This window comes from Octopus sinensis, linkage group LG2 (genome assembly GCF_006345805.1).
Source record: "Octopus sinensis linkage group LG2, ASM634580v1, whole genome shotgun sequence".
In the NCBI taxonomy this organism is placed as follows: Eukaryota; Metazoa; Mollusca; class Cephalopoda; order Octopoda; family Octopodidae; genus Octopus; species Octopus sinensis.
The window spans coordinates 97,208,705-97,223,080 of NC_042998.1; the positions used below are offsets into that span (position 1 = coordinate 97,208,705).

Sequence of the window (14,376 nt, forward strand, 5' to 3'; positions counted from 1 at the left end):
AGGTATAAGTGACTGCTATTGTAACACTCTTCCTGAATGGGCTGCTGATCCATCACTGAGCTAACCTCCCAGTAATTGTTGGGACTCATTTACAGATGAGTGGACTGGAGCAATGTGAAGTGAAGTGTTTCGCTCAAGAACACAATGCATTGCCTGTTCTAGGAACTGAAACCACAACCTAACAATTGTGAGTGCATCACCCAAATCACTAAACCATGCAACTTCACTCTCAGTAACAATAACAGTCACAAAACAACAACAACAGCAGCAGCAGCAGCAACAACAACAACAACAACAACATTATCAAAAACAATATCTAGGGCTCTTTTTTCTTAATAGAGTATTAAAATTTTACCGTAACAAGTAAGGAATGCTTATTACCTGGTCCAGTCTGTATGTAGTCTTCTTTGTATGGTTCCAAAGTGATTTGTCCTGAATCATTAAGCTTTGGTACATTTCCACGAACAACAATATCCAGCAGAAGATTACCATCTTTGTCAATACCTTTGGCATAATGACTCATTTTCAAAATCTCCCCTGAAATAAATGAAATAAATTAACACTCAAGTGTACATTTATAACTTTTATCTTTTACTTGCTTCACTCATTGAACTGTGGCCATGCTGGGGCACCACCTAGAAGGGTTTAGCTGAATAAATTTCCCTCAGTACTTATTATAAGTCAGGTACTTATTCTATTGGTCCCTTTTGGCAAACTATTAAATAACGGACATAAATTAACCAACACTGGTTGTCAAGTGATAGTGGGGAATGGGGAACAAATACAAAGGTGCATATGTGCACACACATACACTCACACACACACACACACACACACACACACACACACACACACACACACACCAATGCTTGTTACAAAGATTCATGGTCACTGTTTTTCTGAATTTATTGATTATATATTCCCAGAATTTAAACCTTGTTCCAGCCATTGCTTAATATTACTCTTTTACTCTTTTACTTGTTTCAGTCATTTGACTGGGGCCATGTTGGAGCGCCACCTTTAGTCGAGCAAATCGACCCCAGGACTTATTCTTAAGAAGCCTAGTACTTATTCTATCAGTCTCTTTTTGCCGAAATGCTAAGTTACATGGATGTAAACACACCAAGCGATGTTGGGGGGACAAATACAGACACACAATCATATACACACACATACATATATATATATATATATACATAATTTACAAGATAAGGGCAGAAGAAAATTCTAATGCCAAATATGCCGAAGCAAAAAATTTTTTGTCGATAACCATTATAATTTAAATTATAAATTATAATGGTTATCGACAAAAAATTTTTTGCTATGGCATATTTGGCATTAGAATTTTTCTTCTGCCCTTATCTTGTAAATTATGTATAAATTTTACCTTTAAAGGCATTTTTTGATATGCTGGCCATTGATAAAATTTTTTTTCCCGAAAAAATTTTTATCCTATATTAATTATATATATATACATATATACGACAGGCTTCTTTCAGTTTCCATCTACCAAATCCACTCACAAGGCTTTGGCCGGCCCAAGGCTATATTAGAAGACACCTGCCCAAGGTGCCACACGGTGGAAATGAACCCGAAACAATGTGGTTGGTAAGCAAGCTACTTACCCCACAGCCACTCTCACAAACTAGACTAAACTATATCTTTTTTGAATTCTTTTTTAAATTTGGCACAAAGCCAATGGTTTTGAGGAGAGGCAAAATCAATGACATCAATCCCAGTGCTCAGCCTTGCTAGGATAAAAGGCAAAGTTGATTTCTGTAGTATTTGAACTAAGAACATAAAATGCCAGAAGATATGCTGCTAAGCATTTGTCCAGCATGGTAATGATACTGCTCACTTGCTGCCTGAGACAAAACCATATCATGAATGAATTTATATTTACATAAATTATTTCTTTACTGATCTATTGTATAACATTCTATGTTTCTTTAAGTGATTTTCAAATAAAAATAATATAATCTTTTCTCCCTATTTTTATTAGTGTCTAAACTTAACATACTTTCATGGCTATGCTTTTCACCTCACTTCAGCAACTGTGAGAAGAAAAACAGATGAATTTTATATTGATTCTGTTGTAGATTACAGGGTACCTCTCTCTCTCTTTATATTTTGTTATGCAACTAATTTGGATATTAACTTTACAATTTGGTTTAATAGTTTAATTTGTTTGTTGCAGTTAATTTTGAATCTTTAGTAATCATGACTGAAATAAATTTTATTATAGATGGATGCAAACTCAGTCACTTTAGTGGGATTTTCAGATTTATATCAATTTAACTTCAAATTATCTTTATAAAGTTATACAAATATTATGCCTGTAACTTCATATTCAACAGTAAAATGAAATCATATAGCTTCTGACATTTAGAACAAATAGTTATCAAAATAAACATAAAATTTGATATTATCTCAGCTGGTTCCAAACACACTAGACAGTAAATTGGCCATGTTAGAGCGTCAAAATAGAATGACTCACAGTATTTGTCCTGATACTCAGCATTCTATTTTCAAATCCCACCAAGGTCAACTTTGCTCTCCATCCTTTTAGTGTTGTTTTACAAATGCCAATTTAGGATGGTGAACTGGCAGAACTGTAAAACTGTCAGAGTGGATGCATTGGAGTATCTGTATCAGTTCTTGGCATCCTGAGTTCAAATTCTGTCACAGTCTACATGGGTGGTGGACTTAATCCATTTCCTGGTTTAACCTCATTACAAAGTTTACTTTGTTATAAGCATTCAGGTTAGGTCCCTGGCTTGAGGATACCTTTCCCCTTCCCTCCCCTCTGTCTTGGAGGCTTGTGAAGGGTCATGAGCACTGCCTTCCCTCTTGACCAAAACAAAAAATACCTCAGCAGAGTTGGCATGGCTGTGTGATTAAGAAGCTTGCTTTGCAACAATGGGGTTTCAGATTCAGATTACTGCATGGCACTTTGGGCAAGTGTCTTCTATCATAGCCCTGCATTAACTAATACCTTGTAAGTGAATTTGGTTGATGAAAACTATGTGGAAGCCTGTTGTGTGTGTGTGTGTGGTGTGTGTGTGTGTTTCTGTGTTTGTTTGTTGACTTCACTCTCTTTCACAGCGTTGGTTTGATTACATTTCTGTAACTTAGCAGTTTGACAAAAGCAACTGATACAATAAGTACCAGACCTAAAAAAAACAACTTAAGTACTGGGAATGATTTGTTTGACTAAAACCTCAGTATGACCTTAGTCCAATGACAAGCAAAAGAAAAGATGAAAGATAAAGTTATTGTTGAGATTTGGATTATAAAAAAACAAAACTATTTACCAACCTGTTAAGAATTCAACTTGAAGGTGCTTAGTGAATTTTCCTTTCGTAAGTGTGAAACCATTGTAAGCACCATGTCTTTCTTTGGCAGTTGTCCAGTAGACTGGACTCAAAATTGATATCAAATTTCTCATATATGGGGCTGGAATAAAAATTGAAATTTATTTTTAAAATAGCCAGAGCAATGCAATTTAAAATGATAAAACAACAACACTGATGGAAAATGTTCATATGTATATATATATATTATACACATGCACACATATGCATATACACATACATGAACGCATGCACAAACACCCACCCATCCACACACATACACACACACACACGCACACACACACACACACATCACACACACACGCACACACACACACACACATGCACACACACACGCACACACACACACAAGAAAACTAACTCTCCATTGGTTATGAAGATGAGTAATCCAATTGATCTGATCAACAGAACAGCCTGCTTAAAAGAAAGAGAGAGTACAAAACAGCGAAAGTGTAAGAGAGAGCAGAAGAGAGATGGTATAGTGTTAGGGTATACTCACAAGTAACAAGAATATGAACGTAGAATCTGGGTAGAAAAATAGGGTAGGGGTTTTGGGGGTGTGCGGAGCAGTGATACAGTGAGCAGAGCAGTGAGGGCAAGAAAGGGGATTGGAAAACAGTCATAATTTATGAAAAGGAAATGTGAGGAAGAGAAAGGTGCAGTTAGAAGAGGAGATGTAGTTTGATTTCTTAGGGTAGTGTGGGTGAAAAGTGTGTTGTTATATGTAGGTGGGACACAACGCATCTGGCACTCAGTTTCATGGACAGTTCTTCTCTAGAACCTCATATTGCCAAACATCTTGGTCCACTATCATTTCCTCTATGAGCCCCAACATCTTAAGATCAGTCCTCACCACTTCATCCCATGTCTTCCTGGGTCTTCCTCTTCCACTAGTATCATCCACTTTCAGTGACAGGCACTTCTGTGTACAGCTGTCTTCACTCATACACATCCCATGTCCAAACCAATGCAGTCTCCTCTCCTGCATACCACATTTAATCCCTCTTATGCCTAATTTTTCTCTCAACATAGCTGTGCTTTGTCAGTCATGCACACTGATGTTGCAAACCCAACAGAGCATACTACCTTCATTCCTCTCCAGCCTACACAAGTCCTCAACAGTCAGAGCCCATGTCTCACTACCATGTAACATAGCCATTCTCACACAAGCATCATACAATCTATCTTTCACACTGAGAGAGAGTCCTTTTGCTGCCAACTGAGGTAGTAATTCTCTGAACTTCCCCACCCTTTTCTATTTGTGTATATATATATATATATATATATATATATATACACACATATATATATATAAATATACATGTGTGTAATTAGTTGATGATCCACTCTGATTGTACCAAGAGATTTCTTACCATTGTACTCACTTAAGGAATGATAAAAAAAATGTGACTGGTAGGAAGAGATTAATTGCCAGACACTAGTTTAGGCAAATCTCATAAGTTGGGAATAATTTGTGAGGAGTTTGTGTTGCAGTCTCATATATAATATTGTTGCTGTTAGTTTTAGCTTCTACAGTGTAGGGAAAAGTGTTCAGTTACTGCCAAGATTTCACACCATAACCAAAAAATTAGGGAGTTGTCATCTCAACAACCCCGAATCTGTCTGCTTAAAGGATTGTGCCTTTTCAAAATTGTGATATATAGAACAAGCATCATACCCTTTCATGGTATTGAAAAGAATTGCATAGGATTCATTGCAAATACTTTCAAAAGCAGTTACAACCAGCATTTACACTCATTCCAGTCAACAAAGAACTCCACTTATTTGTCTCTCCTTGTTTGAAAACTATGAGACCACAGGTCTGAATGTACACTAATAATCTGGAAAATAATGGTTAGAACTACTCCACACAACAACAGAGTGAGAAAATGTAGGTTATACTCGATAGAGATTTCATTGAATATGAGGCTTGAAATAATATCTAGCTGCTATCACCAGTGACAATTCCTTTTGAATAACTTCTTGTCCTCTAAAGTAACTATGAAACCTAGATAGTAACCAGAGCTGACAGAATATAAGTGTTATGAAGTAGCTCCCACAGACATCTCAATGTCAGACCTAATTTATTTCCTCTATGACAAAATAGTTAAGGCAACATTAGCAATAAGGCTGCAATACAAACTACCACCCGACCAGTCTTGCACCAGACCAAGAAATCTCTTCTTACAGATTCCTTTAATTTATTTCATCTCTTCCTGAACAAAAGTAATGAGCATGAAACTCTGAATAGGGATTGGAGTCAGTCAGTTGATTATTATTATAGATTATATATCATATATGTATGCACCTCCCCTATCATATAAAAACACTCACACACATAAAGAAATGGAGGGAGAGAGAGAAGGGAAGATCGAAAGAATGGATGATTATAAGGTAAGACAACAAACAAACAAATAATATATTGAAATTAGACAAATGAAACAGGCATACGAAAAGGAAATCTGAAAGAAAATGAAACAAAACAATCAAAGTATGTGTACAATGAAAATCAATACACCAGATGAAAGGAATGAAAGAGGATTTAACATATCGTATTTATACTCTATATTAAAGAATAGTAAGAGGTGTAAAAGAGGGAGGGGGAAGAAGAAATATTTATAGTTGGGATGTTTGATTGAGAATAATCTGGCGCCAGATCATGAAAATAAGCTTTAAACTGAGATGTATATGAAACAGCTTCATAATGTAATTCCTTGGCTGAGAAGTAGGTATGTTATGAAGAAATTTCTAGCAGCAAACTTTATGAATATTTTATGGATCATTCAATCATTTATAATTCTTTACTTTATAAAGCTGTCTGTCTTCTGTTTTGTTAGTTAAGCTCTAGCAGAAATTTGGAAAGGTGAATAAATAAAAATAAATAACAGAATTTCTATCTGTAATTGAATTTAAATGTATGCAAGTAAAAATAACTGAAATATATAAACAATCCTACTTAGATCTTATGTTACTGATAAATTTTTGTCCCAGCATGGTTGCAGTCTAATGACTGGAACCAGTAAAAGATAAATGATATTATTGCAGAATTTTTTTTGAAAAAATGTAAGACTAGTAATTTTGGTGCATAATGTGAAAGCAATTATAAAAAAATTAAATATACAGACCAATAGTCTTTGGAAGATTTTTTACAGTTCCTTTAACCAGTGTCTTTTCTTTCTTTGTAACAACTCGAGCTGTCAATAAGGATCCTGAAATGTTCCGCTCATTCACAAAACCAATGATGTTGCCAAGTGCTCTAACAATACTTTCTAGAAAATGAATTCAAAAATTCAAAACAGTAATCATGTGCTACCTGGTATAGATTATAAAAATCAATTATGCATAGTTTCCCTAGTAATGGCAGTTATTACAAAGGAGATAATCATCTTTTTATAATATGAGGTGAGATCAGAAATTTGAATTTGAAATTAAGGTATTACGAGGGAAAAGATATATAGAATCTACATTTTGAAATTTTCTTTAAAATTTGCTTAGGGAGTTCTTACAATTTCTAGTCTTTTGTACTAATATATAGCACCATTTCATTCTTTTTAGAAGTCATCAGAATGATATAATCTATGGCTTATTAATTACGTGTTATTTTACAAAGTGAGATATTTCATTATAGATGGAAATTCATAAAATGTGTATTTTTTCTTTTTCTCATAGAACGTTAGTAGTTTAGGAATTGCAGGGAAAATTAAAGTTTAAACTATTCCTTTTGGTCTGGAAAAATTCATAAAATTACTTTTCAAACAGTATGTGAAACAGTGTCCCTTGTCATTGTTATATGTGGATCTACCTTGATTGGTGAGATTGATTTGATTAATATTGTTTTATTCTTTGAACTTCTGTAGGTTGTTGATGTTGACAAAAAAAAAAATGAAGACACAAAGGTTATTCCAAATAGTTAAAGTTTTAGGTAGGAAGAATTAGGAAAAGTGTTAAGTGCAGGATTTAATTGGTGTAACAAAATAAGAATAACAAACAACAGAAAAATGTGCTCATGGGATGTGTTTAGGAGGGAGGTAATGTGCAGTTTGCTACACCAAAAGAACACAAACCATTATATTTGTGATGGCAAGGTAGCTGTAATGTATTTATGGGTGAGTCTGTTAATCAGACAGATGGCCTCTTTGGGATGTGCATTAGGACAGTAGTTGTCAAACTGATGAATACCTGGCCCCACCCCAATATTTTAGCGAATTTTTGCTGCCATTCCACTTTATTAATGAGTACAAAAACAGTTTGCATCCATATAACTATTCTTTCTTCACCAAAGTGTTAGACAAGTTTAAAAACATTTTAATTTTATAAAATTTGACAATTTTGTCTTCCTCTTTTCATTTCTCAAAGCACCACCATGAGAAACATTGTTTCAGAGAGAGAGAGAGAGAGAGAGAGAGAGAGAGAGAGAGAGAGAGAGAGAGAGAGAGAGAGAGAGAGCTGCATAAATGTTAAATTTACAGGTAAGCAAATAGTTAAGGGCTGGAGAATCAAAATTTTAGGGATATATATATATATAAGGAAATTAGTTGATGCCAGACAGAAAAATCTTTGCCATACATCAGCAATATCAGTGTAGTTGTAGAAGAACCAAAAATGGTCTTGAGCATTGCTTCTGTCTCAAAACAAAATGATCATGGTTAATGGTGACTGTGTTAATTGGTGATAAGGTGGAAGAACAAATAAAAGCATTAAATAAATCTAATTTCTCTTAGAGACACATGATTTTTGGTTTATAGGGAAGGATAAATGGTGCTTGGTGCTGTTGATGTTGTCTCAAAAGCTTTAGAAACTAAGTGAAATGAATAGCTTATTTGAATACAATACTGAAAAATCCTTACTTTGGCAGTTCTTAACATTACATTTTTGGAGTTGTATTTTGTCTCCAAGGCAGATGTGTCCACCATATTTTGGTTCATAGCATAGTCTAGTCCGTTCCTGTGTTCCTCCTTTACATGATTTACTGCAAGTTGACCATTCACTCCATTCAGACCACTCACCATCCACTGAAAATTAAATACAGGAAAATTATAACAAAATTAAAGAAACACATTTAAATCAACATTTCATTTAAAATGAAAAGTATTTTCAGTTTAAAAAATCCTCTACCACTTCAATTATCTGTCATATTGTGGATATGAGAATTAACCATTTATGTTCTCATATTAACATGTCACAAACAAGAGCCACATTACAACAGACCTTTATTTGAATTATTTTAACACAATTAATAGTTGTATAAAGGGCATCCAATCATGGAAACCAATTGTGCCAAAGCAGATACTTGAGCTTGATATAGACCTCCTACTCATCTGATTCTTTCAAACTGTTCTACCTTCATGCAAGTTACCTAATAACAGAGTGCAGAGAACACAAACAAGATGATAGTGGCTTACAAACTGAAATTAAACACCCATGAAAAAAAATTATGTATATTTGTAAACTCTGTCATATGTTTAGAAAGCTCTTGTTCATGTCAATAATCCTCTGTCAGAAATATCTGTTAATACTTTTCTATTTTTAAAATCTACCTTTACCTTTAGCACACTGTAGGTGCATCATGTCACTGTATGAATCTTCTCCCCTATAGTAACAGGGCAGTGGCAGAGGAAACAATTCTAGAGAAAATGCAGTGTGCTCAAGGTTAATATTCAGTTCAGGTAACCCAAAAGAAACTCAACTGAAAACACTAATGATTACTGTTATTATTGGGATTTGAAGAACTGTTCAAGTCATGAAATTTACTTTAACATTCAGTTCATAGCCTTAAAGAAACGTTAGTCTTGCAAGTTGCATAGCAACTTCACTAGTGGAGGTTCCATGAAAAAAGTACTCAGTACATTCTGTAAGACTGTAACAATTTATGTTACTGTTTGGATTCAAAGAACCACCAAAAGTATGGACACAGATATTTGTGTACAGACATAAAGATTTGTTACTGGTATTAAAACTAATCACCTAATACTTGCCATTAATCAGACTTGGATTATTTTGTAAAAGAAATTGTCCATTTTATTCTTTATTAATGAAAGTAAGGCATAGGAGTGGCTGTGTGGTAAGTAGCTTGCTTACGAACCACATGGTTCCAGGTTCAGTCCCACTGCATGGCACCTTGGGCAAGTGTCTTCTACTATAGCCTTGGGCCGACCAAAGCCTTGTGAGTGGATTTGGTAGACGGAAACTGAAAGAAGCCCGTCGTATATATGTATGTGTGTGTGTGTGTGTGTGTGTGTGTGTGTGTGTTTGTGTGTCTGTGTTTGTCCCCCCCCCAACATTGTTTGACAACTGATGCTGGTGTGTTTACGTCGCTGTAACTTAGTGGTTCGGCAAAAGAGACCGATAGAATAAGTACCAGGCTTACAAAGAATAAGTCCTGGGGTCGATTTGCTCGACTAAAGGTAGTGCTTCAGCATGGCCACAGTCAAATGACTGAAACAAGTAAAAGAGTAAAGAATAAAGAGTAAGACTATTGAGAGTGACACCTCAAATGTCTGCAATTGAACTTAAAATTGGTATGCTGGCATTAACAATAAAATTTATTTACCTGGACAAGGTTGTTTGTTACAATAAGCCATTTCTTCTATAGAACCAGGGCATGATCTTCCTCCATGTTCAGGTGCTGGTCTTGTGCAGGTTCTGAATCTTTTATGCTGTCCTTTACCGCATGAACGAGTACATTGACCCCATTGACTCCATGGTGACCAACTTCCATGAACTGTGCAAGTAAAAATGTGATACTGTTCGTATAATAACATTAATAATGTAACAGAACTAATAAAAACAATGCTTTTAAGTGGAGCATATATAAAAAAAGGGATTTTGGTCAGACTTCCTGATCATGAGATTGTAGTCGTTCAATTAATTGAACTACCAAGCTCATTGAATCAACATGTAAGTGGCTGAGTATTCCATAGATATGTGTATCTTATATGTGTATCCTTAATAAGGTGGCAAGCTGGCAGAAACGTTAGCACGCCAGACGAATTGCTTAGCGGTATTTTGTTTGCCATTACGTTCTGAGTTCAAATTCTGCTGAGGTCAACTTTGCTTTTCATCCTTTCGGGGTCGATAAATTAAGTACCATTTATGCACTGGAGTCGTTGTAATCGACTTAATCCCTTTGTCTGTCCTTGTTTGTCCTCTCTGTGTTTAGCCCCTTGTGGGCAATAAAGAAATAAGATATGTGTATCCTTAATGCTATTCTCAAGTAAAATCGGCATGACCACTGTATGTAACAAGGGCAGATTGGCTACCTCACGGTTTTTAGCTACAAAATATAATTCTCACAAGAGATTGAATTCAGGAGTTAGTGATTGAGAAGCAAACTGCTTAACCATTCAGCCCTATTTCTTTTATAATTAAGTAGAGTAATATGAATAAAATATTATATTATACTATCTAGTAAATATAGCAATAGTAGTTCAGTATCCTACAATAGCTAAATAGACTACTTAACTACACTACAAAAGTAGGCTCTCAAAGTATATCAAAGAAGACTACTGAAGCAGCTCATAAGGGTATAGTATCCAATTAGAATATATATTTAATAAACCGCTAAAGTATAATATTTAAGTAGATTAGTAATGTATATGTAAGAAGACTGCTGGAGTACAATAACAAAGTGGATTCTTTTTTTTTTAATTGTTTTGAGTTGTACAACACATTGAATTGTCTATGCTTGCTATGTTCCATGATGTCTTTGGATGATTTTTATAGTACGCTTAACAAAAAGAGGATGCAAACACCACATTCCAGGGAGTAAAACTACAAGTAGTTAACAGCTTCCATTACCTAGGTGACCAACAGTAGCTGCTAGAGTAAGAATAGCCTGGGCAAAGTTCAGAGAGCTCCTACCTCTGCTAGTGACAGAGGGCCCCTCCTTCAGGGTAAAAGGTAGACTGTATGACGCATGTGTACGAACAGCCATGCTACATGGTAGTGAAACATGGGCCATGACTACTGAGGACATGCGTAAGCTTGCAAGGAATGAAGCCAGTCTGCTCTGCTCGATGTGTAATGTCAGTGTGCATACACGGCAGAGTTTAAGTGCCTTGAGAGAAATGTTGGACCTAAGAAGCATCAGACGTGGTGTGCAAGAGAGATAACTGCACTGGTATGGTTAAGTGGTGAGAATGGATGAGGATAGCTGTGTGAAAAAGTGTCACACCCTAGTGGTTGAGGGAACCTGTGGAAGAGGTAGACCTAGGAAGACCTGAGATGAAGTGGTGAAGCATGACCTTTGAACTTAGGTCTTACCGCTGCAATGACTAGTGACTGAGACCTTTGAAAATATACTGTGCTTGAGAAGACCCTGCAAGCCAAGTGAGACCATAACCCATGGCCTATGCCAGAGGTGTAACCAGCCCACTTATGCATACCTTTCTTTCATTGGACACTAAACTCTGTTTGCGAAGACCTGTTGAGGCAAATGAAATTGAAAGCAAATTTGCTGACGAGGTCGATGACAGCACCACATGACTGGCATCTGTGCTACTGGAATGCTAAGAGCACCATCTGAGTGTGATTGTTGCCAGGGTTGCTGACTGGCTCCCATGTTGGTGACATGTAAGAAACACCATTCGAGTGTGATTATTACGAGCGTTGCCTTACTGGCACTTGTGCCGGTGGCACGTGAAAAACAACATTCAAGTGAGGTCATTGCCAGTGCCACTGGACTGGCTCCTGTGCAGGTGGCATTTAAAAAGCACCATTTGAGCATGGCCATTGTCAGTAACGCCTGACTGGCCCTTGTGCCAGTGACACGTAAAAGCACCCACTACACTCTCGGAGTGGTTGGCGTTAGGAAGGGCATCCAGCTGTAGAAACTCTGCCAGATCAGATTGGAGCCTGGTGCAGCCATCTGGCTTGCCAGTCCTCAATCAAACCGTCCAACAGCATGGAAAGTGTTCTTTTACAGGACTTAGAAAAACTGAAGGACCACTGCAATAAGTTTATGGAGCTGAGAGGGGAACATGTTAAATAAAATCACAATTAACTGATCCTCCTGTATTTTCTTTTACCCAAAGCCAGGAACTTTTCAGCACTCCATCGTATATATCTTTCACTACATAAAATGTTATAATGATGTTACTTATATCATCTCAACAATGTACTAGGGGTGTAACGTGTGGAAACAATTGTAATGATATGAAATAAAGAATGTCATTCAATTCATTTTCCTTTATTCATCTATTCATATACATATATGAACATATATATATATGAACATATATATATATGAACATATATATATATATATATATATAATATATATATATATATATATATATATATATATATATATATATATATACATACATATATATATATACATGACATTAGGAAGGGCATCCAGCTGTAGAAACACTGCCAAATCAGACTGGAGCCTGGTGCAGCCTCCATGGCTTACCAGACCCCGGTGAAACCGTCCAACCCATGCTAGCATGGAAAACGGACGTTAAAGGATGATGATGATGATGATGATGATATTACATACATAGAGATAGAAAGATATCATTTAGATATTAGTATACTTGGAATGTAGCACCTCATTTAAGCAAGTCTAGCTAAAGACATAATTAGAAACCTTTTTAACCAATTTTATATTAAGTCACTGGGTACTTTCTATTGACTTATGGGGTTAATAGGGAAAGGAAATGAATTAACCTTTAACTCATGGATATTAATACTTCCTCTTTCTCCCTTATCACGGTAAATCCTCAGAAGGCACGAGCTATTTAGTATGTAACAAGTAGGGCGATATCTGGTGTGCACCATATTCTTCACCCCAACATATATGTATGTGTGTGTGTGTGTGTATGTGTGTGTGTGTGTGTGTGTGTGTGTGTGAGTGTGTGCGTACATGCATGTAAGTGTGTGTATGTGTGTGTTTGTGTGTGTGTGTGTGTATAGATTCAGCAGATTCTGAGACGTTTGAAATTACTGCATATAGCTATGGAATGCTGTTTATATTATATTAGTCAATAACCAGAAAAAAAAATTCATCTGGTGATGTTGATTTTTGCAATTAGTGTTCAAGGAAGGTGATATAATACACCATTAAGTGTATGAATTAATTAACCTCTTCTAAGAAATTGCACACACTCATGTACGCACACACACACGCACACACACACACTCACACACACACACACACACACACACACACACACACACATACACATGTATGTATGCAGGCATGGCATAGACATAGGCGTGGTTGTATATTAAGTTTGCTTCCTAACTACATGGTTCTTGGATTTAGGAAATCTGTCTTAACAAATTCCATCCAACCCATGCAAACATGGAAAGTGGACATTAAAACAATGACAGAGATGATGATAATGTACATATATATTACTCTCTGACTCACCCACTTTTTTTATATCACTTTCTAACTCGCTTGCCTTTCTCTTCCAAATGGAGTATCCATGTATCTACCCTACAGCAAGACACTTTCTATATCTGTCCTTCTATACCTTTAATCTCTCATCAATTGGCACTAAGCCATACCCCTCAATACCACTCTTCCCTCCCAGTTGAGGGGTTTTTGTCTTGCAAGTCACTTGGTGACCTGGTTGGTGATGATGTCATGTAAAAAGCACTCAATAGGAGTACACAAATAATGTATAATTCAGTTCATCATCATCATCATCGTCGTTGTCGTCGTCATCATCATCATCATCATCGTTTAACGTCTGCTTTCCATGCTGGCATGAGTTGCATGGTTTGAGTGAAAATTGGTAAGGTGGGGGGCTGCACCAGGTTCCAATCTGATTTGGCAAGGTTTCTGTGGCTGGATGCCCTTCCTAACACCAACCATTTCGTGAGTGTAGTGGGTGCTTTTTATGTGCCACCAGGACGGGTGCCATTGACCAGCATTGGCCATGACTATGATTTCACTGGGTTCAACAGGTCGTTACAAGCACAGCATATCGCTCAATGATTGAAGGGTACTTTTAACGGGCCCATTCCTTGACGTCAGCATTGACCACAA

The 14,376-nt window shown here is 36.3% G+C and overlaps 1 protein-coding gene across 2 annotated transcripts in view; it reads right to left on the minus strand.

Moving 5' to 3' along the window:
• LOC115225415 (hemicentin-1-like) overlaps window positions 1-14,376 on the minus strand; it is a 410,505-nt gene that overhangs the window by 39,156 nt on the left and 356,973 nt on the right. For both annotated transcript variants that reach the window (XM_036498554.1, XM_036498555.1), the window contains exons 49-53: window positions 9,925-10,095; window positions 8,222-8,386; window positions 6,500-6,643; window positions 3,319-3,456; window positions 382-537 (exon numbers count right to left, since the gene is read on the minus strand). In XM_036498554.1, coding sequence (XP_036354447.1) covers window positions 382-537; window positions 3,319-3,456; window positions 6,500-6,643; window positions 8,222-8,386; window positions 9,925-10,095 — 774 coding nt within the window. The remainder of the gene's footprint in view (window positions 1-381; window positions 538-3,318; window positions 3,457-6,499; window positions 6,644-8,221; window positions 8,387-9,924; window positions 10,096-14,376) is intronic.